The sequence below is a fragment of the Petromyzon marinus genome, chromosome 29 (assembly GCF_048934315.1).
Source record: "Petromyzon marinus isolate PM22_M1 ecotype Great Lakes invasive population chromosome 29, UKy_Petmar_22M1.pri1.0, whole genome shotgun sequence".
NCBI classification, from domain to species: Eukaryota; Metazoa; Chordata; class Hyperoartia; order Petromyzontiformes; family Petromyzontidae; genus Petromyzon; species Petromyzon marinus.
In genome coordinates, this window is record NC_133695.1 from 3,564,060 (window position 1) to 3,588,000 (window position 23,941).

The 23,941-nt window shown below is 50.5% G+C and overlaps 1 protein-coding gene across 1 annotated transcript in view; it reads right to left on the reverse strand.

Moving 5' to 3' along the window:
• Positions 1 to 23,941, reverse strand: part of LOC116947336 (homeobox protein SIX6-like) — a 32,266-nt gene continuing 8,325 nt past the window's right edge. Inside the window, exon 3 of the mRNA XM_032962943.2 lies at positions 1 to 7,833. Within this exon, the coding sequence (XP_032818834.1) occupies positions 7,602 to 7,833 (232 nt within the window). The 3' untranslated portion in view covers positions 1 to 7,601. The remainder of the gene's footprint in view (positions 7,834 to 23,941) is intronic.

The window sequence follows — 23,941 nt, forward strand, 5'->3', positions numbered from 1 at the left end:
TATATGCACACACGCCTGTTGGGCTGTTTTATATGTATATATTAAAAACATCACCCCTTGCATGCAGAATCAAGAAGCATGGATAATTATATAAACAAACATACAAACATTAAATGAACCGACGAACACAAAGAAGACACTGTCAAAAATATAAGATATACAATATTTTATATAAAGCGTAATTAATACACCCCGATGTGTATAGGATCCAAGTTTTAGCATTAGCCCTAATTTATCCATGTTTTACACATTTATACGAACACGCAGATGTATCTCGACCGGGTGGCGTCGTGGTCCCTGGCCAGACAACTCATTGGCCCGGTGCCACGTAAGGTGGGACAGATGGATCGATTCCAATTCCTAGTTGTGGCCATAACAGTGATGATTACGTGATACGTATGCATGTGCAATGAGTGGGATTATCAAACGATTCACTCTTATTAGGCGTACAAATTCATTTATATTAGTTACTTGTTTTTTTATTTGTAAAAATCCCTTACGGTGGTCCACGTTTTTACGATCTCATCGAACAATTGATTGACAAAAGGGCTGTACACGTAGACTCTCCCGTCACCGTCGTAGCTAGCGGCTTTTTGGCTGAACCATCGAACAAAGACGGCGGTTACCGCGTCGCGCGGCGCTTTCAGATGCGCTTCTGCGGCCGTCTGGAACGCTCTTGCGTCCCATATTAGGAAGCCACTGGGAGTTATGCTTTTTTTAAATCACCTCGATTGAAGACTCGTTTCTTTAGAACTGCTTTTTGTGTTTAGTTAGTTGTCATTCCCCCTCACCTCCAATTAGCACGGCGAACAAAGTTCAACATACATACTACACCTATATAATAACCATTCATACTGCCAGACGCGCGATTTACGTCCAGTGTAACGGCAACTCTAGTTCCACAGCAGACCGGCTACTTCACACAATCCCAGTGCATGAATCGGGATTAACTTTATCCTGGCCTTAATCAGCCCTCAGCCTCGGCTCAATAAAAGCCAACCGTGCATAATTCTGTATTGGGTATTTTTTTAATCTCTCTCTCTCTCCAAACAAAATGGCAAAGGCGCAGCCCTGCAGTTGCTTGCTCACAGCCACTGCTATGGCGACCTTTAGAGAGCCCCTCTAGACGGTATCTGGCTTACTCTTCTTCCGGATTGCATAATCGTGAATCTAAATGTAACGCTGCGTCAATCCACCGATGGGCGAAGGCTTGCCCACGCCATGTAGGTCATGCGGGGGATTTGAGGATTTTTTTCTCTCCTTACTTCATCCAGGTGGTTATGGCAGATTGGTTGATGGGGCGGGCGGGAAGTTAAATCGGTTCTGATATCACTGACCATTGATGTTGTCCATGGCCTGGAATCGGACTGGGGTGCCGGGGTCATAATGTAGTGCCCTAACCACTGCACCACCACTCCATCCCCGTTCAAACGGATACCCTTGTATATTAACACACTTGTAAATCATTGTTTTTCACGGAGTGTAACGACCCTCATCCGAACCCCTTGCGAGTCCGTGCCATGTCGCGATTATGTATTTTTTATCGATTCTTATATATTTGTTTTGTATCATTGCCGTGAGTGTAGCGGCCACTCGTGACTGAAGGGGATTTTTTTTGCATGCAACGTTACGAAGCGTGAAATCTTTTCGTGACTGCAGGTATTATTATTATTCTTAGTTCTTTCGCTAAAGTCACGTAGAAGGGAAATAATAATATAATATAAATAAAACATAATAAAATAACTTTACCGAAATAACCAAGAATAAAAAGTTAACTCTTTGTTCCCGCACGTGCGCAATTCGAATCACGGATCGCCAACCGAAGATTCGATCATGTGATCGATTAATCGATTGATTTCTGTTCTGCACTCCGTCACGTGCGGCGCCAACCCATACATACAATCAATCGGCAACTAATTGCGACTCTAAGAAGTATACGAAACGGACACTTTCAAAACGCAGTAGATGTCCGCATTCTAAATGGAAGAATGTATATTGACGTTTTCCCTTTAATTCCATTTACTTTAATTTACGTTACCATTGACCCTATATGGCTGACTCGGTAAACAACACGCTGTTTGCACGGCTATACGCGTGGAGCGTATGCGACGCTCACAACAACCAGTGGAGGGTGGATAAATCAGCAAGCTGGCACAGTGGAGAGCAGAGGTGGTGGTGCATCCGCGGGTCATCTGAGTCAACCCATAGCACCTGGGTCTGTCCCGCGACCTCCTTGCCAGCAGCGAGACTCCCGCAACTTACGTGATAGCCTCAAAGTGTACATAGCCTGGGCACCGCTACTTAGTGTGGTGAATGATCGCTTCTGTTATTGTTGTGTGTGTGTGTGCGCGCGTCTGTGACCAAATCACCCCTAGTACAGCCTTCATAGGTGCCCGTTAACAAAAGTTGCCCAACAGCACATTAAGGCTTTGTATTTGTGATATGTAATTGTACGCAGTGAAGTATGGTTATGTAACTCCCACGACCCGCAATCGAGGGGAGGCCCTCATCCAGAAGTTGATTGATAAAAGGGATGAACACGTCCATGTGCAACCGCCTTACATTATGTGTAACACCAACATACCCCGTAGCAATCAGAGTTACAACCTTCAGTTATATCTACTACTACTAATAAGACAGGGTGCTTAAAAAAATGTTAACACTTCCGCTGAAAATTTGCAACAATGCCTCCAGGCTCCGGAGACCACCTGGAGAAGATTCCAGGCACGCGTTGACGAACAAGTGGAGGCTGGCTCTTTGACTTTTTGAAGCTATTAACATGACATTTGTTATCACGTTACAGCGCATGACTCGTTCGTTTTCCATTAACAACGATAGTCCCATGTAAGTGTTAATGTGTTTTTGAAGCACCCTGTAATTATACAGGCCTTTCTCAATTCACTTTTTGGATGACGATTTTCCACGCCGTGGCCATCACGGGAGTTGCTTGACCATACTTCACCACGCTGGTCAGTGCGGGATGGTGTGGCGAGAAGGGGGCGCCAAAACCAGTTCAGCTATCACTCGCCACTGATGTTAGCCGTGTGCGGGAATCGAACTCAAATCGCAGTGGGCTAACCAATCCGCCGCCGCTCCCCCAACATTCACTCGCCACCTCCAAAATCATCGCTGCTACTTTCCTATCGTCATCGCTGCCAAGTGCGGCCAGGCATATAAACGCATTATGTTATGACGCTATAGTTAATGGAGGAGCGGTGGCGCAACGATTAGCGCATTGAACTGTGAACCCGACAATCCGAGTTCGATTCCCAGTCACGACCAACATCAGCAAACGCGTGTTATCCAAAACGGTCACGTGCACTCCAGGCCTCTTCATTAACCCGTACTAACCAGCGTGGTGAAGTATGGTCAAACAAACCCCTGTGATCGACTCGCCGTACGTGGGGGGGTGGAGAGGGGGGGGGGGGTCCTCATCCATTAGTGCAATGACAAAGGGCCGTAAATTATTATCATCATTGACCGTAAAACCTTGAACATACTTTTATTTTAAACACGATATATGAAACAATATTAATTTACACACATCCATCCACCCTTTGCGCCCTCACCTGCAACCCTCCAAATGCGCCCATCAACGTTGATTGCGGGGCAGAAAACGAGGCCTGCAAAACACCGCAAGATTGTCGTGGGCCAAAGGGGTTGGGGAGACCTCAGCGGGCGCAGGGACAAGCGACTGAGTGTCACGCTGGCCTCGCGAAACTAATGGGCAATGCGCCCGCCATTCGCCACTCAGTGACGGTGGCGTCGCCACGACACCCGTGCCAGGCCGGGTGCACTTTGAGGCCACGTGAAGTGTCGAAGGCTTCGCTCGCTGACAGGAGACCGACCGCTTTGACACGGCCCGTCAACGAATTTTCGGCCGGCGCTGCAAGCATCCCAGTCGCTGCACTAATCGCGTACTCGAGGTGGGTGGGGGGTATTTTGGAGATGGCAAAACTATTGGCTGCAAAACAAAAAATCCTGAATATGTTTCTAAAAGGGGGGTGGGGGGCGGGGAGTAATTCTAGACCTGGCAAACACGATGCTTCCAATCTTAGTGCGCTCATTAACGTGTGCAAATGCAGGATGCCCCTGGCCAGTGATGTAAAGTGATTGAGGTTTGCGTGCCAAAGTGTGGCCTTTAACATTGATCTGTGGTCGTGCAACATGTTTCGATTCTCCACGTGACGGTTATTTCTTGCTCTGATCGCTGTTGGCTTTATTCGCCGTGCTTCGTTGTTTATTTATTTAGCTCTTGCCATTTGTTGAGATCCAGGGCACTCGAACCCTGCGGCCACTTGTGGTCTCACCTGGTTAAGCAAAATAAACTTGAAAGGCATTCACCGGTTTCCCTCGCTCTGCGCGGTAGTAGTCGTAGCAGTAGATGCGTTCCAAAAAAAAAGGGCGCACAGAGCGAAACCGCACGAGGAGACAGCTGCCCGCCGAGTTGCGCACGTAGTAAACTCACAGTGCGCACACAGTACACACACAGTACACGCGCCATACACACCGTACACACAACGTACACGCGGTACACACGGACAGCACACACAGTGCATACAGTACACACGCCGTTGTCTCACGTCCGACCTCAACCGCATGAAGCGAATTTTGAGTAGAAATAGGTTCGCCGCATATGCGCGAAATCGCACAAACCGAACCTGCGCAGAGCGAGGGAAATCTGTTTTAAAAAGTCAAATTCGGCTCTCAGGAAATAATTGGTTCCCTCCACCCCCCCCCCCCCCTGTTATCGGCCGTTCCAAATAAACAAAACGATGTTGGCCGACACACATCGTGTGTGCCTGCGTGTGATCGTGGCGACATCAGACAATGCACAGGACGGGGTCAGCGGGAGACGGAACGATTTACGCGCATGGGATAGGCACAGAGCTGCAATACACGGACGCACACGAGGGACATACATCAAGGATGAAGACTGCAACCTCCAGCAGTAGATAGAGAATAGGAGGGGTGTTCCGATTATGTTGCTCGCCCACCCACCCCACCTCTTTCCGACGTTTGAATTAATTGACTCGATTTTAAAAAAAAATAGATAAACGATGTGGTTGAATTATAGCGGCCTCTAGCGGCCGCGTGGGTCACGTGAACCCATTACAGTGTACCCGGCAAATGACGAATGGAAAAAAAAGCAAAAAAAAACAAACGCGCGATTCGATACGCGCACCGCGACCTAAAATAATCAATAGGGAATCGATTAAAATGCATCGTTACATCCCGAGAGAACGGCATACACGACTACTTACTTATGTACACGCATGTGCGTCGTGTGTGTGCTTTTGTGAGCTATCGTGTAACAAAAAAGTTGACTTTAAAAAAATGGCATAGCAGTCAAAAATATCCATCCACCTCAAAATGCGACCCTTCATTTTTGCCAGTATCCAAGAATGCAAAAATAAGAATAGGTTTTATCCTTTCTGGAAACAAAACAGTTGTTACGATGTTCAAACACCTTACAGAAACATTTTGCAAGGAATCATGTCCGGTTAATGCAGTAATTTGATTCCTTGCAAAAGGTTTGTTTGGTGTTTGAACATCTTAACACCTCCTGTTTAATTTCCAGAAGGGGTAGCACCTGTACCTATTTTTCCATTCCTACACCTCCTATGCGACTGTTCGCCAAACGATCTTACCATGTGCCGCTGACCGTAACTCAACGTGCTTAAGGGTTGAGTTTGAGACCAGGTTCTGGCCTAGAGAGGCCAGTGAACTTTAGGGATTAAGTTTCAGACCCGGGCCTGGCCTGGTCTGGGAAGACCAGTGAGCTTAGGTCGTTAAGTTTGAGACCAGGATCTGGGTTGGAGGTGGGTTCTCGAAAGAGGCGATTATTTGTAACACCAATGAAGTCAGAATACATAGGGTTAATTCTAGATTTAAAGCTTTCGTGACTGCTAGGATCCATACTCTTTGGTTCTATTGGGTAAAGTCCCTTCACCTGATGAAGGCCGCTTGTGTTGTGGCCGAAACGTCATGATTTTTTGTCATTTTATTTTCACCTACGTGACTTTACCCAATAGAACCAAAGAGTATACATAGGGTTATTTAATTTATTTTAACACTGGTAGTAAAATGTAAATTAAGTTAATATTGTATTTAATTATCATTCTTAATATCAATTTTATTCCCTTTCAGATGATGTTTAAATATTGAGATACAATTGACTGAAGGCTAACGCGGTTAATTAGTTAATTAATTAGTTGTTTTACATATGCTAAAGAAGGTAGCTGTAATCGTTTAAGTCTTACATTCATTCCGAAAGATAAGTAATGCATCATGCATGCATTTATGTTACCATAAGTCAGTTTTATTAAATGTCTTCAAATAAATTAAAGAACCCTCTGCGATTTGGTAAAATAAGCACAATAACCTTGTGTCCTGACTTTTGGGGCCACCCTATAAAAGGGGAGGTTTCTGGCAATGGCACTTCTTCATGTGCTATGTAGGGGGTCCAGCGCCCGAAACGTCGCCCGTTATCTACTTCTCCCTGTTAGGGCCACAGTGTGAGTGTTGAGCTGTTTTGCTATGAATGCTTATGCACCACTGCCAACGCAGTAAACACCAAAATAATTCGCTGCACAGTAAGACACACGACCTCCAAGATTTGACCATACAACATCCCACCATATAAACCACAAGGGATTCATACATAGGATGTGTTCTATACGATTTCACATATAATCTGTATCCTACAGGGCTTCATACACCATATATAACTTCATGCAATAAAATAAAATATATATAAAAAATTATCGGGTTCTGTATAATGCATGATGATAATTATATAAGCACTATATGCAATACATATGAATTTAATTAAGCACTACATGATTATGTATGAAGCCCTGTAGAATGCACAGCATGCATGAAGTCCTATAGTCTAGTATATGGGCTATATTCTCTAGTGCTCTTTACATAGACTACATGCTATAGGGCTTTGTGCATAGGCTTGTTCCTGTAGGTATTTTATCATCAATGGGAGGTATGGTACATGGGTTATGTCCTATAGGGCTTCATACACAGACCACATCCAAACTGGGATTCACGCATTGGCTATATCCTATAGGGAATTGTACCGAGGAGTGTTCGCATAGGCATTTTACAGCTACCTGCGCCACACCTCGGCTATATCATGACGCGCTATACCTTATAGGTGTTCGTGCACGGTCTAAGATTCATTGACAAAATTAAAACGAGGGCCTATAGGCTATATCCAACAGAGCCCCACGTGTCGTACTTAATTCGCACACGGATCACACAATTCTTGCTTGCGACGTCACGCAAAGGTGAGACGTTATTCGACCTCCGAGTCGCTATTCACACTCCGAAGTTCCAATTCACAAACAGAAGTCGGCGTACTTGAGCGATCGCTAGCACTCGAGTTACGATTTTTTTTTTTAAAACACCACCACCACCCGCACAAACAAACGTGGTGGCATAAGTCTTCGGCCCTCGTGTGCCATCCTCAGTCCCCTAAAACGTCGACCACAATTAGTCCTTCATCCACAATTCATTCGTGAGCCCACACCAAATCCGACTGCCTGCTGATGCTGGTGGCTGGGTGGCTGTGGGGGAAACGAGTCGTCTCAATAGTCGCCGATGCCCACGTCGCACTCGGAGTCGCTGTCCGTGACCGAGGCGGAGGTGGCGGGCGCCGTGAGCGATCTCTGGGCGCGGCAGCTGGAGCTGGAGCTGCCCGCGGGGCTGCAGGAGAGAGCGAGTCCCGGGGAGCCCGCGGGGCTGTCGCGCGCCGCGAACGAGAGGAGAGGCGGCGAGGGCGACTCCGACAGCAGCGGCGGCTGCAGCAGCAGCAGCATCCTGCACGCGCGTTGTGTGTGGGTGTGTGTGTGTTGTGTGTGTGGGGGGGTGTCGTGTGTGTGTGTTGTGTGTGGTGTGTGTGTGGGGGGTGTCGTGTGTTTGTGGGGGGTGTCGTGTGTAATGTGGGTGGGTGTGTGTGTGTGGGGGGGTGTCGTGTGTGTGGTGTGGGGGTGTCGTGTGTGTGTGGTGTCGTGTGGGGGTGTCGTGTGTGTGGTGTGTGTGGGGGGGGGTGTCGTGTGTGTGTGGTGTCGGTGGGTGTGTCGTGTGTGTGTGGTGTCGTGTGGGGGTGTCATGTGTGTGGGGGGGGGGGGTGTCGTGTGTGTGTGTGGGGGGGTGTCGTGTGTGTGTGGTGTGTGTGGGGGGGGTGTCGTGTGTGTGTAGCGGGAGGGAGGGTAATGCGTGGGTGTGGTGTGTGTTGTTTTCTCGGCGGAGTAGCGGTGGGGGTAGTGCGAGGGTGTGGTATGGGTGTCGTGTGTGTGTGTAGTGGCGGGGGGGAGTAGTGTTAGGAGGGTGTGTGGCGTGTGGTAAGTGTGGTGTGTGGTGAGGGTGGCGTGTGGTGAGTGTGGTGTGTTGATGTGGAGCGTTTTTTAGGGTGTGTGTATGGTGTGTGTGTGTGGTATGTGTATGGTGTGTGTATGGTGTGTGTGTGGTGTATGTGGGTATGTGTGGTGTGTGTGGTGCGAACGTGCGAGGAACGCATGGGGGTTGTTTGTGTGTGGTGTTTGTGCGGTGTGTGATATATGTTACGTGTATAGCCGTGTGCGTGGTATGAGTGGTGGTGATGTTGTGCAGAGGCGCGTATGTGTGCGTGTGATGTGTGTTTAGTGTGTGGATGTGTTGTATGTGGTGTGTATGGTGTGTGCGTGTGTGCGGGATGTGATGGGGTGGTTGGGATGACACGCGAACACGCATTAGGTAGGCATCGTTACCGTCATCATTGGTAGCAGTAGCATCATCAGCAACAGCAGAAGGATCTTCATAATATGCATGTCATTATTAATCGAAAAATCGATTTAACTATTTTCATATGTTCTCGCTCTACGCATACAATATCACACCTGTAAGAGTAGATGATAAACCGTTTACAGAAACTGCTGTATATGAAGATTGCATACACTAGTTGAATTGCGACTATTAAATTAACGGACGAGGCAGAACACACAGGGCAATCAATCCAACACAATCGTAATAATCGATTATTGAATTGAATGGGGACCCCGAATTGCGACAATTCATCGCATCGCGGGGAGGTCAGACACATGAATCGTTAAGTGCCGAATCTACACCACCACCACCACCGTCATCATCAACCATGATTTATCCACTGTTAATTGAAGGCCGTGGCTATACCCTCTACGGTAGGCCGCCATGCCACAGCGTGAGATCGCTTCGTTCAGCAAATGGACTCGGAATCATGATCGAGCCGAATAGCCAAGAGTCTCCGTTGGACGTCCTGAGCCTGAGATGGAAACTCCACATTCGCATGGCATGGACACGCATCCAAACAGGACGACCGGCTGTGGACTTGTCACGAATGTAAATATATGCACACAAGTAAATATAGTTATATATATGTATTTCAGAGTCAGAATATTAATTTTTACTGGGGGAATCTGATGAGCTATAAAGCTCTTTTTTTCACAGATCTCCGGTCGGGGCAGGTAAGAACGTGACAACAATAAACAATACAGAAACACGATCGAAGTGCAAAGTACAAGAAAGGTGAACAAATCACACAAAACGCGTACAAATACAACACTAATCCATTCCCATCCTACCAGACAAAGCCCACTCACAAGCGCCTGTTCTGTGTGTATGTGTACGCGTATGCGTGTATGGTTTTTTTTTATATGGGGAGCGGTAGCGCGCTGCGCTACGAACCCGGCTGCCCGAGTTTGATTCCCGCTCACGGCCAACACCAGTGACGATTATTTGAACCGGTCCCGGTCCTGGGCCTCCCCTAGGGCGACTCAGTCTAAAATGAGTACCGGCGTGGTGCTGGCCACCCACCCCCTCGTGTAAAAGTTCCGACCTTCACAGGTGCTCGCTAACAGCATTTTGCCCCTACAGTCTGTTACCGGCTATACGGGGGATCTTTGTACATTTTTAAGTAAACTCTGAGAGATCCCGTTTGTTGCTCTGCAATGGGAAATCAGAGACGGATGTCACGCTCTTCTCGCTGCCCGCCTGCACTCGCAGCACTCAAAGTAATCTGCTTTTTAAAAGAATATATATCATAAAATGTCAAGATAATATGTACGCATTCTAAAGGTTAGTCTTATTCTGTACGTTTCAAAGAATGTTACGGAGAATCGTTTACATTGATAAGAGCACCAATTGCAAAGTTAATGGACAAATTTAAATGAGCCCTGGTCTGCCTCTTGCATTCACTCCCACCTCTTCGGTGTCGCGATCATCTATCATCATCATTATTACTAAGCGCCTTCCGAAATTATTATTCTCCCACACGTTTAAATTCAATTCCACGTTCATTTGTTACACGGGAAATCCCGTGTAGCCAGCTACCCAGCTAGTTTCGGTGGCAACAGCCCGCAGCAGTTGCTAACAACAACAACAGCAGAGTTACTGTTGGGGCGGTGAGGAGCCCAGCCAGCAGCCAGCCGGAAAACTCGAGGCACAGTTTATTGTAATAGTGATGCGATGAGTATATCTGTATGCGTATATAAAGTATATGTGTAGAGCATTTATGTATACCTATGTATATGTACATATATGTATATATTTGTAAATATGAGTATATGTTATAATGTATTTGCGTACACACACATACACACACATATATATAAAATTAAGCGTGTATATGCGTGCCATTAGGAAGCGGTAGTGTGGCGGTTAGCGCGCTGCACTACGAACCCATCGTCCCGAGTTCGATTCCCGCTCACGGCCAACATCAGCGGCGATTGTATGAACCGGTTCTGGGCCTTCCGTAGGTCGACTCAGCCTCAAATGAGTACCTGATGCGGTGTATAAACACCGCCAATAGGGAGACAAAGACGGACGGGCGTGGTTGTCGGCCACCCATCCCCCTCGTGTTCCGTGCCGGCCTTCTAAGGTGCTCGCTAACAACACCCCAACAGTCTGTTACGGGCTATGCGGGAAATCTTTGTGTTTATATACTGTACATATACAGTATGAGCATACGGTATAGCAGTGTGCATGTGAGCACACGAGTACACGACTACAGTACACGTGTGTCAGTACACGTGTGCCTGCGTGTGTAAGTGATATTATTTGGGGCGAAGGAGTGCACGTTCAATAATCTCCATCACACGGGCGGTGCTGACGCAGTAACGCACTTGCCACGTTTGATTCGCGTGACATTTTTTGGTTTATTAATTGGCTGTGTCCGGATGGAGGAGGGCTCACGACACACATTCTATTGACACGATGACCGAACCCAAAATAAACCTATTGTAAATCATAATATCGGGCGTGGAAGCCGATGTACAAAATTAATACTACACAAACACACACACACACACTTGACATATGACAATATTCTGATATCATTTTTAACACCCATGTGATTGCGTGTGCCGTACGACGATAATTCTCGTTATGTTAATCACACCATGTCACGGTGCGTTACAGATAACGCATTCATTAATAAACACACACACACACACACGAGTCTGTCTGTCTCCTAATGACGACAACTTCAAATCAAAAGAACGTCTTTGTTCACCAGCCGATCGACCTGCCAAATACGAAACAAATTTAGGCAACGTTTGTTTAAACAAACAAAAAATACAACTCTCGAGCCGTTTTCGACCTTCTGCGACTCATCAGCAGCGCGTTACCCCACGAAACAAAATGTGCCGCTGTAAAACATTGGCCCAGAAGGCCGACAAGACCGGCGGAGTCAAAATCGAGATTCAATTTTACGCTTGAGCTGTGAGCCAACCGCTGCTGCGTTTATACATCACATTCAACCAGTGATCAGGTTATTTCAAATGTTGGCGATGAAAGCATTAAAGGCTTCATATTCTTGGTTCTTTCGGTAAAATCGCGTAGAAGGGAAATGATAAAATAATAAATAATAAAACATAATAAAATAAAATTCTCACGACGTTTCGGCCACAACGCAATCAGTGTCATTAAGACGGTGTCTTTCCGACAGCTCTGTTCTTCACCTGAGGACGGTTGCTGGCGTTGTGGCCGAAACGTCGTGAGAATTTTATTTTGTTATGTTTTATTTTTATTCTTTTATTATTTCCCTTCTACGTTACTTTACCGAAAGAACCACGAATATGAATCCCTGCAGTCACGAAAGCTTTAAATCATTAAAGGCTTCTAAATTATCCTCAGCCACGATCTATCCACTGCTGACTGAAGACTCCCCTCCCCCCAAAGCCGACACCATCTATTTAAAAACAGATTCTGAGCACAGGCACGAAATCTCAAACAACGTTTAGCGTCCAGGACCCTGACAGCACAGTCAAAGTTGCCAGAGAGTGCAAGAGTGTAACACTTTTTCTTGTACGCGTGTTGAACTTCATGCGCACCGTACGTAGCCAACCGTGCTAAATCGGAGGTGCGGAAATTCAATTATTGAATTGATCGAGGCTGTTTATGATACGAGCTTTGAAGGGGGAGTGCGGTGGGGAGGGAGGGAGACGATGGGAGGAGGAAATTCCAAAGTCTAAAAGTGCGAGAGAAAGAACAGAACGAGAAGTGAGGCGATCTGCAGTGTGGTGAGTGACTGGGTGAGTGAGTGAGCGTGTCAGAGTGTTGTTGTGACCTGCAGTGTGGTGAGTGACTGGGTGGGTGAGTGAGTGAGCGTGTCAGAGTGTTGTTGTGACCTGCAGTGTGGTGAGTGACTGGGTGGGTGAGTGAGTGAGCGTGTCAGAGTGTTGTTGTGACCTGCAGTGTGGTGAGTGACTGGGTGGGTGGGTGAGTGAGCGTGTGAGAGTGTTGTTGTGACCTGCAGTGTGGTGAGTGACTGGGTGGGTGAGTGAGTGAGCGTGTGAGAGTGTTGTTGTGACCTGCAGTGTGGTGAGTGACTGGGTGGGTGGGTGAGTGAGCGTGTGAGAGTGTTGTTGTGACCTGCAGTGTGGTGAGTGACTGGGTGGGTGGGTGAGTGAGCGTGTGAGAGTGTTGTTGTGACCTGCAGTGTGGTGAGTGACTGGGTGGGTGAGTGAGTGAGCGTGTGAGAGTGTTGTTGTGACCTGCAGTGTGGTGAGTGACTGGGTGAGTGAGTGAGCGTGTCAGAGTGTTGTTGTGACCTGCAGTGTGGTGAGTGACTGGGTGGGTGGGTGAGTGAGCGTGTGAGAGTGTTGTTGTGACCTGCAGTGTGGTGAGTGACTGGGTGAGTGAGTGAGTGAGCGTGTGAGAGTGTTGTTGTGACCTGCAGTGTGGTGAGTGACTGGGTGGGTGAGTGAGTGAGCGTGTGAGAGTGTTGTTGTGACCTGCAGTGTGGTGAGTGACTGGGTGGGTGAGTGAGTGAGCGTGTGAGAGTGTTGTTGTGACCTGCAGTGTGGTGAGTGACTGGGTGGGTGGGTGAGTGAGCGTGTCAGAGTGTTGTTGTGACCTGCAGTGTGGTGAGTGACTGGGTGGGTGAGTGAGTGAGCGTGTGAGAGTGTTGTTGTGACCTGCAGTGTGGTGAGTGACTGGGTGGGTGAGTGAGCGTGTGAGAGTGTTGTTGTGACCTGCAGTGTGGTGAGTGACTGGGTGGGTGAGTGAGTGAGCGTGTGAGAGTGTTGTTGTGACCTGCAGTGTGGTGAGTGACTGGGTGGGTGAGTGAGCGTGTGAGAGTGTTGTTGTGACCTGTAGTGTGGTGAGTGACTGGGTGGGTGAGTGAGCGTGTGAGAGTGTTGTTGTGACCTGCAGTGTGGTGAGTGACTGGGTGGGTGAGTGAGTGAGCGTGTGAGAGTGTTGTTGTGACCTGCAGTGTGGTGAGTGACTGGGTGGGTGAGTGAGTGAGCGTGTGAGAGTGTTGTTGTGACCTGCAGTGTGGTGAGTGACTGGGTGGGTGAGTGAGCGTGTGAGAGTGTTGTTGTGACCTGCAGTGTGGTGAGTGACTGGGTGGGTGAGTGAGTGAGCGTGTGAGAGTGTTGTTGTGACCTGCAGTGTGGTGAGTGACTGGGTGGGTGAGTGAGCGTGTGAGAGTGTTGTTGTGACCTGTAGTGTGGTGAGTGACTGGGTGGGTGAGTGAGCGTGTGAGAGTGTTGTTGTGACCTGTAGTGTGGTGAGTGACTGGGTGGGTGAGTGAGTGAGCGTGTGAGAGTGTTGTTGTGACCTGCAGTGTGGTGAGTGACTGGGTGGGTGAGTGAGTGAGCGTGTGAGAGTGTTGTTGTGACCTGCAGTGTGGTGAGTGACTGGGTGGGTGAGTGAGCGTGTGAGAGTGTTGTTGTGACCTGCAGTGTGGTGAGTGACTGGGTGGGTGAGTGAGTGAGCGTGTGAGAGTGTTGTTGTGACCTGCAGTGTGGTGAGTGACTGGGTGGGTGAGTGAGCGTGTGAGAGTGTTGTTGTGACCTGTAGTGTGGTGAGTGACTGGGTGGGTGAGTGAGCGTGTGAGAGTGTTGTTGTGACCTGTAGTGTGGTGAGTGACTGGGTGGGTGAGTGAGTGAGCGTGTGAGAGTGTTGTTGTGACCTGCAGTGTGGTGAGTGACTGGGTGGGTGAGTGAGTGAGCGTGTGAGAGTGTTGTTGTGACCTGCAGTGTGGTGAGTGACTGGGTGGGTGAGTGAGCGTGTCAGAGTGTTGTTGTGACCTGCAGTGTGGTGAGTGACTGGGTGGGTGAGTGAGCGTGTGAGAGTGTTGTTGTGACCTGTAGTGTGGTGAGTGACTGGGTGGGTGAGTGAGTGAGCGTGTCAGAGTGTTGTTGTGACCTGCAGTGTGGTGAGTGACTGGGTGGGTGAGTGAGCGTGTGAGAGTGTTGTTGTGACCTGCAGTGTGGTGAGTGACTGGGTGAGTGAGTGAGTGAGCGTGTGAGAGTGTTGTTGTGACCTGCAGTGTGGTGAGTGACTGGGTGAGTGAGTGAGTGAGCGTGTCAGAGTGTTGTTGTGACCTGCAGTGTGGTGAGTGACTGGGTGGGTGAGTGAGTGAGCGTGTGAGAGTGTTGTTGTGACCTGCAGTGTGGTGAGTGACTGGGTGGGTGAGTGAGTGAGCGTGTCAGAGTGTTGTTGTGACCTGCAGTGTGGTGAGTGACTGGGTGGGTGAGTGAGTGAGCGTGTGAGAGTGTTGTTGTGACCTGCAGTGTGGTGAGTGACTGGGTGAGTGAGTGAGCGTGTCAGAGTGTTGTTGTGACCTGCAGTGTGGTGAGTGACTGGGTGGGTGAGTGAGTGAGCGTGTCAGAGTGTTGTTGTGACCTGCAGTGTGGTGAGTGACTGGGTGAGTGAGTGAGCGTGTGAGAGTGTTGTTGTGACCTGCAGTGTGGTGAGTGACTGGGTGAGTGAGTGAGTGAGCGTGTGAGAGTGTTGTTGTGACCTGTAGTGTGGTGAGTGACTGGGTGGGTGAGTGAGCGTGTCAGAGTGTTGTTGTGACCTGCAGTGTGGTGAGTGACTGGGTGGGTGAGTGAGTGAGCGTGTCAGAGTGTTGTTGTGACCTGCAGTGTGGTGAGTGACTGGGTGGGTGAGTGAGTGAGCGTGTCAGAGTGTTGTTGTGACCTGCAGTGTGGTGAGTGACTGGGTGAGTGAGTGAGCGTGTGAGAGTGTTGTTGTGACCTGCAGTGTGGTGAGTGACTGGGTGAGTGAGTGAGCGTGTGAGAGTGTTGTTGTGACCTGCAGTGTGGTGAGTGACTGGGTGGTTGGGTGAGCGTGTGAGAGTGTTGTTGTGACCTGCAGTGTGGTGAGTGACTGGGTGGGTGAGTGAGCGTGTCAGAGTGTTGTTGTGACCTGCAGTGTGGTGAGTGACTGGGTGGGTGAGTGAGTGAGCGTGTCAGAGTGTTGTTGTGACCTGCAGTGTGGTGAGTGACTGGGTGGGTGAGTGAGCGTGTGAGAGTGTTGTTGTGACCTGCAGTGTGGTGAGTGACTGGGTGGGTGAGTGAGTGAGCGTGTGAGAGTGTTGTTGTGACCTGCAGTGTGGTGAGTGACTGGGTGGGTGAGTGAGCGTGTCAGAGTGTTGTTGTGACCTGCAGTGTGGTGAGTGACTGGGTGGGTGGGTGAGCGTGTCAGAGTGTTGTTGTGACCTGCAGTGTGGTGAGTGACTGGGTGGGTGAGTGAGCGTGTCAGAGTGTTGTTGTGACCTGCAGTGTGGTGAGTGACTGGGTGGGTGAGTGAGCGTGTGAGAGTGTTGTTGTGACCTGTAGTGTGGTGAGTGACTGGGTGAGTGAGTGAGTGAGCGTGTCAGAGTGTTGTTGTGACCTGCAGTGTGGTGAGTGACTGGGTGAGTGAGTGAGTGAGCGTGTCAGAGTGTTGTTGTGACCTGCAGTGTGGTGAGTGACTGGGTGGGTGAGTGAGTGAGCGTGTGAGAGTGTTGTTGTGACCTGCAGTGTGGTGAGTGACTGGGTGGGTGAGTGAGTGAGCGTGTGAGAGTGTTGTTGTGACCTGCAGTGTGGTGAGTGACTGGGTGGGTGAGTGAGTGAGCGTGTCAGAGTGTTGTTGTGACCTGTAGTGTGGTGAGTGACTGGGTGGGTGAGTGAGTGAGCGTGTGAGAGTGTTGTTGTGACCTGCAGTGTGGTGAGTGACTGGGTGGGTGGGTGAGCGTGTGAGAGTGTTGTTGTGACCTGCAGTGTGGTGAGTGACTGGGTGGGTGGGTGAGCGTGTGAGAGTGTTGTTGTGACCTGCAGTGTGGTGAGTGACTGGGTGAGTGAGTGAGCGTGTGAGAGTGTTGTTGTGACCTGCAGTGTGGTGAGTGACTGGGTGGGTGAGTGAGCGTGTGAGAGTGTTGTTGTGACCTGCAGTGTGGTGAGTGACTGGGTGGGTGAGTGAGCGTGTGAGAGTGTTGTTGTGACCTGCAGTGTGGTGAGTGACTGGGTGAGTGAGTGAGCGTGTCAGAGTGTTGTTGTGACCTGCAGTGTGGTGAGTGACTGGGTGGGTGGGTGAGTGAGCGTGTGAGAGTGTTGTTGTGACCTGCAGTGTGGTGAGTGACTGGGTGGGTGAGTGAGCGTGTGAGAGTGTTGTTGTGACCTGCAGTGTGGTGAGTGACTGGGTGGGTGAGTGAGCGTGTCAGAGTGTTGTTGTGACCTGCAGTGTGGTGAGTGACTGGGTGGGTGAGTGAGTGAGCGTGTCAGAGTGTTGTTGTGACCTGCAGTGTGGTGAGTGACTGGGTGGGTGAGTGAGTGAGCGTGTCAGAGTGTTGTTGTGACCTGTAGTGTGGTGAGTGACTGGGTGGGTGAGTGAGTGAGCGTGTCAGAGTGTTGTTGTGACCTGCAGTGTGGTGAGTGACTGGGTGGGTGAGTGAGTGAGCGTGTCAGAGTGTTGTTGTGACCTGCAGTGTGGTGAGTGACTGGGTGAGTGAGTGAGCGTGTCAGAGTGTTGTTGTGACCTGCAGTGTGGTGAGTGACTGGGTGAGTGAGTGAGCGTGTGAGAGTGTTGTTGTGACCTGCAGTGTGGTGAGTGACTGGGTGAGTGAGTGAGCGTGTCAGAGTGTTGTTGTGACCTGCAGTGTGGTGAGTGACTGGGTGGGTGAGTGAGTGAGCGTGTCAGAGTGTTGTTGTGACCTGTAGTGTGGTGAGTGACTGGGTGAGTGAGTGAGCGTGTCAGAGTGTTGTTGTGACCTGCAGTGTGGTGAGTGACTGGGTGAGTGAGTGAGCGTGTCAGAGTGTTGTTGTGACCTGCAGTGTGGTGAGTGACTGGGTGAGTGAGTGAGCGTGTGAGAGTGTTGTTGTGACCTGCAGTGTGGTGAGTGACTGGGTGAGTGAGTGAGCGTGTGAGAGTGTTGTTGTGACCTGCAGTGTGGTGAGTGACTGGGTGAGTGAGTGAGCGTGTGAGAGTGTTGTTGTGACCTGCAGTGTGGTGAGTGACTGGGTGGGTGAGTGAGCGTGTGAGAGTGTTGTTGTGACCTGCAGTGTGGTGAGTGACTGGGTGAGTGAGTGAGCGTGTGAGAGTGTTGTTGTGACCTGCAGTGTGGTGAGTGACTGGGTGGGTGAGTGAGCGTGTGAGAGTGTTGTTGTGACCTGTAGTGTGGTGAGTGACTGGGTGGGTGAGTGAGTGAGCGTGTCAGAGTGTTGTTGTGACCTGCAGTGTGCTGAGTGACTGGGTGGGTGGGTGAGTGAGCGTGTGAGAGTGTTGTTGTGACCTGCAGTGTGGTGAGTGACTGGGTGGGTGAGTGAGTGAGCGTGTCAGAGTGTTGTTGTGACCTGCAGTGTGGTGAGTGACTGGGTGAGTGAGTGAGTGAGCGTGTGAGAGTGTTGTTGTGACCTGCAGTGTGGTGAGTGACTGGGTGGGTGAGTGAGTGAGCGTGTGAGAGTGTTGTTGTGACCTGCAGTGTGGTGAGTGACTGGGTGAGTGAGTGAGTGAGCGTGTGAGAGTGTTGTTGTGACCTGCAGTGTGGTGAGTGACTGGGTGGGTGAGTGAGCGTGTGAGAGTGTTGTTGTGACCTGCAGTGTGGTGAGTGACTGGGTGGGTGAGTGAGTGAGCGTGTCAGAGTGTTGTTGTGACCTGTAGTGTGGTGAGTGACTGGGTGGGTGAGTGAGCGTGTGAGAGTGTTGTTGTGACCTGCAGTGTGGTGAGTGACTGGGTGGGTGAGTGAGCGTGTGAGAGTGTTGTTGTGACCTGCAGTGTGGTGAGTGACTGGGTGGGTGAGTGAGTGAGCGTGTCAGAGTGTTGTTGTGACCTGCAGTGTGGTGAGTGACTGGGTGGGTGGGTGAGTGAGCGTGTCAGAGTGTTGTTGTGACCTGCAGTGTGGTGAGTGACTGGGTGGGTGAGTGAGTGAGCGTGTCAGAGTGTTGTTGTGACCTGCAGTGTGGTGAGTGACTGGGTGGGTGAGTGAGTGAGCGTGTCAGAGTGTTGTTGTGACCTGCAGTGTGGTGAGTGACTGGGTGAGTGAGTGAGTGAGCGTGTGAGAGTGTTGTTGTGACCTGCAGTGTGGTGAGTGACTGGGTGGGTAAGTGAGTGAGCGTGTGAGAGTGTTGTTGTGACCTGCAGTGTGGTGAGTGACTGGGTGAGTGAGTGAGTGAGCGTGTGAGAGTGTTGTTGTGACCTGCAGTGTGGTGAGTGACTGGGTGGGTGAGTGAGCGTGTGAGAGTGTTGTTGTGACCTGCAGTGTGGTGAGTGACTGGGTGGGTGAGTGAGTGAGCGTGTCAGAGTGTTGTTGTGACCTGTAGTGTGGTGAGTGACTGGGTGGGTGAGTGAGCGTGTGAGAGTGTTGTTGTGACCTGCAGTGTGGTGAGTGACTGGGTGGGTGAGTGAGCGTGTGAGAGTGTTGTTGTGACCTGCAGTGTGGTGAGTGACTGGGTGGGTGAGTGAGTGAGCGTGTCAGAGTGTTGTTGTGACCTGCAGTGTGGTGAGTGACTGGGTGGGTGGGTGAGTGAGCGTGTCAGAGTGTTGTTGTGACCTGCAGTGTGGTGAGTGACTGGGTGGGTGAGTGAGTGAGCGTGTCAGAGTGTTGTTGTGACCTGCAGTGTGGTGAGTGACTGGGTGGGTGAGTGAGTGAGCGTGTCAGAGTGTTGTTGTGACCTGCAGTGTGGTGAGTGACTGGGTGAGTGAGTGAGCGTGTGAGAGTGTTGTTGTGACCTGCAGTGTGGTGAGTGACTGGGTGAGTGAGTGAGCGTGTCAGAGTGTTGTTGTGACCTGCAGTGTGGTGAGTGACTGGGTGGGTGAGTGAGTGAGCGTGTCAGAGTGTTGTTGTGACCTGCAGTGTGGTGAGTGACTGGGTGGGTGAGTGAGTGAGCGTGTCAGAGTGTTGTTGTGACCTGCAGTGTGGTGAGTGACTGGGTGAGTGAGTGAGCGTGTCAGAGTGTTGTTGTGACCTGCAGTGTGGTGAGTGACTGGGTGGGTGGGTGAGTGAGCGTGTCAGAGTGTTGTTGTGACCTGCAGTGTGGTGAGTGACTGGGTGGGTGAGTGAGTGAGCGTGTCAGAGTGTTGTTGTGACCTGCAGTGTGGTGAGTGACTGGGTGAGTGAGTGAGCGTGTCAGAGTGTTGTTGTGACCTGCAGTGTGGTGAGTGACTGGGTGGGTGGGTGAGTGAGCGTGTCAGAGTGTTGTTGTGACCTGCAGTGTGGTGAGTGACTGGGTGGGTGAGTGAGCGTGTGAGAGTGTTGTTGTGACCTGCAGTGTGGTGAGTGACTGGGTGAGTGAGTGAGCGTGTCAGAGTGTTGTTGTGACCTGCAGTGTGGTGAGTGACTGGGTGAGTGAGTGAGCGTGTGAGAGTGTTGTTGTGACCTGCAGTGTGGTGAGTGACTGGGTGGGTGAGTGAGTGAGCGTGTCAGAGTGTTGTTGTGACCTGCAGTGTGGTGAGTGACTGGGTGGATGAGTGAGCGTGTGAGAGTGTTGTTGTGACCTGCAGTGTGGTGAGTGACTGGGTGGGTGAGTGAGCGTGTCAGAGTGTTGTTGTGACCTGCAGTGTGGTGAGTGACTGGGTGGGTGAGTGAGCGTGTGAGAGTGTTGTTGTGACCTGCAGTGTGGTGAGTGACTGGGTGGGTGAGTGAGTGAGCGTGTCAGAGTGTTGTTGTGACCTGCAGTGTGGTGAGTGACTGGGTGAGTGAGTGAGCGTGTGAGAGTGTTGTTGTGACCTGCAGTGTGGTGAGTGACTGGGTGGGTGAGTGAGTGAGCGTGTCAGAGTGTTGTTGTGACCTGCAGTGTGGTGAGTGACTGGGTGGGTGAGTGAGCGTGTCAGAGTGTTGTTGTGACCTGCAGTGTGGTGAGTGACTGGGTGGGTGAGTGAGCGTGTCAGAGTGTTGTTGTGACCTGCAGTGTGGTGAGTGACTGGGTGGGTGAGTGAGTGAGCGTGTGAGAGTGTTGTTGTGACCAGCAGTGTGGTGAGTGACTGGGTGAGTGAGTGAGCGTGTCAGAGTGTTGTTGTGACCTGCAGTGTGGTGAGTGACTGGGTGAGTGAGTGAGCGTGTCAGAGTGTTGTTGTGACCTGCAGTGTGGTGAGTGACTGGGTGAGTGAGTGAGTGAGCGTGTCAGAGTGTTGTTGTGACCTGCAGTGTGGTGAGTGACTGGGTGAGTGAGTGAGCGTGTCAGAGTGTTGTTGTGACCAGCAGTGTGGTGAGTGACTGGGTGGGTGGGTGAGTGAGCGTGTGAGAGTGTTGTTGTGACCTGCAGTGTGGTGAGTGACTGGGTGAGTGAGTGAGTGAGCGTGTCAGAGTATTGTTGTGACCTGCAGTGTGGTGAGTGACTGGGTGGGTGAGTGAGTGAGCGTGTCAGAGTGTTGTTGTGACCTGCAGTGTGGTGAGTGACTGGGTGGGTGAGTGAGCGTGTCAGAGTGTTGTTGTGACCTGCAGTGTGGTGAGTGACTGGGTGAGTGAGTGAGCGTGTCAGAGTGTTGTTGTGACCTGCAGTGTGGTGAGTGACTGGGTGGGTGAGTGAGTGAGCGTGTCAGAGTGTTGTTGTGACCTGCAGTGTGGTGAGTGACTGGGTGGGTGAGTGAGTGAGCGTGTCAGAGTGTTGTCGTGACCTGCAGTGTGGTGAGTGACTGGGTGGGTGAGTGAGCGTGTGAGAGTGTTGTTGTGACCTGCAGTGTGGTGAGTGACTGGGTGGGTGAGTGAGTGAGCGTGTCAGAGTGTTGTTGTGACCTGCAGTGTGGTGAGTGACTGGGTGGGTGAGTGAGCGTGTGAGAGTGTTGTTGTGACCTGTAGTGTGGTGAGTGACTGGGTGGGTGAGTGAGTGAGCGTGTCAGAGTGTTGTTGTGACCTGCAGTGTGGTGAGTGACTGGGTGAGTGAGTGAGTGAGCGTGTCAGAGTGTTGTTGTGACCTGCAGTGTGGTGAGTGACTGGGTGGGTGAGTGAGCGTGTCAGAGTGTTGTTGTGACCTGCAGTGTGGTGAGTGACTGGGTGAGTGAGTGAGTGAGCGTGTCAGAGTGTTGTTGTGACCTGCAGTGTGGTGAGTGACTGGGTGGGTGAGTGAGCGTGTGAGAGTGTTGTTGTGACCTGCAGTGTGGTGAGTGACTGGGTGGGTGAGTGAGTGAGCGTGTCAGAGTGTTGTTGTGACCTGCAGTGTGGTGAGTGACTGGGTGAGTGAGTGAGCGTGTCAGAGTGTTGTTGTGACCTGCAGTGTGGTGAGTGACTGGGTCGGTGAGTGAGTGAGCGTGTCAGAGTGTTGTTGTGACCTGCAGTGTGGTGAGTGACTGGGTGGGTGAGTGAGCGTGTGAGAGTGTTGTTGTGACCTGCAGTGTGGTGAGTGACTGGGTGGGTGAGTGAGTGAGCGTGTCAGAGTGTTGTTGTGACCTGCAGTGTGGTGAGTGACTGGGTGAGTGAGTGAGCGTGTCAGAGTGTTGTTGTGACCTGCAGTGTGCTGAGTGACTGGGTGGGTGAGTGAGTGAGCGTGTCAGAGTGTTGTTGTGACCTGCAGTGTGGTGAGTAACTGGGTGGGTGAGTGAGCGTGTGAGAGTGTTGTTGTGACCTGTAGTGTGGTGAGTGACTGGGTGGGTGAGTGAGTGAGCGTGTCAGAGTGTTGTTGTGACCTGTAGTGTGGTGAGTGACTGGGTGGGTGAGTGAGTGAGCGTGTCAGAGTGTTGTTGTGACCTGCAGTGTGGTGAGTGACTGGGTGAGTGAGTGAGTGAGCGTGTCAGAGTGTTGTTGTGACCTGCAGTGTGATGGTCGCACATTGCAGTGGCTGAGATGACACAGAATGAGTTGAGGGAAATTCACTGGAAGAGGGCAGCATCACCAGAACTCGAAGCGATAGAAGGTTGGCAAAGCGGCAGGCGATTGCATTTACATTACCAAGGTCGCACTCATTACACACAAAGTGCTTGCCACAAATGGACCACAATAGCTCGCTGATCTCGTCAAGAAGCCGAAACCATCACGCGAACTCCGCTCATCGCCGCAGCAGCGGCTTTTGGCTACCCGTCGAACAAAGGCGGTCACCGCATCGTGCGCTCGATTGAAAACGAATTTCTTTAGAGCCGCTTTTTGTGTTCAGTTTGTTGTCCTTTCCTCGCACCTCCGATTGGCACGGTTGGCTGCGTACGGTGCGAACGAAGTTCAACGTGCACGCACACACGACCGCTGACGAAGCGAGCGACTGCAGTCAACCAACCGAGTGCTGGATCATAAGTCAACCTGACTTTGTGCAAGTAGCAGTGCAGCGGGGTAGGTGGGGATGTGACTACCATCTTTCACGGTTAAGTGTGGGCTCGTGCAGGACACGCCACGACTACCAGGGACGATTTGGCTGGGCGGAGGGGGGGGGGGTCGAATCTAACGACGGAAGGAAAAAGAGACAGAGAACGCCACGTAATCAGCTCACTTGCTGCAGCTGGATGAAATCGGCTGTCCAACTCGGGGTGACTGTCGCTGGATAATGACGATGATTATGATTCCGTACGCGTTCTCCTTCACGTGAAGCAATCTAAACTCCCAGCTCAATTCTTAAGGTGGAAAATTCGAGGTTAACGAGCCACAGCAATGCGACTGTGACCATGCAAACCCCACGCGATGGACCGCACAGTAAACTCACTGTGGCGAGGGCGTCTTTAACGGAGAAGAAAAATATAGCAGAACGACACGAACGAACTTTCTCTCTCTCTCTCTCCTGAAGGCCTCTCGTGGCGAGCAGCAAACCACGACATTGGCATCTGAGCTCCGGAACAGATTGCCATTCACGCAAGAAGAATAATTATTAACGGAAGCGTGATTCAGAATTCATGCTCGGTTACAGTTTCAGAGGGCTAGTCCATTCTCATCCACCAGTTCTCATTGATGGGCATCATCGCTCACATTCCACCGATTGTAAAACAGATGGATTTGAATGTTGTCATCATGATGTGTTGTTTTGTATTATTGTTTAGCGTGTATTGCCTTCTAATTATAATGATGTATTATTAATGTATAGTTTGCCAATACACTGCTGGATGAAGGCCTCCCAACTGCGGTGTCGATGGTTGTTGCTGTTTGACCATAATTCACCACACTGGTCAGTGCCGGTTGTTGATGTGTTAGAGGGGGATTCCAAGATCGGTTCAGGCATCACTCATCTTAGCCGCGGCAAGGAACCGAACCCAGATCGTTGGGGTTTCAGGGCACTGCGCAAACCACTGTGGA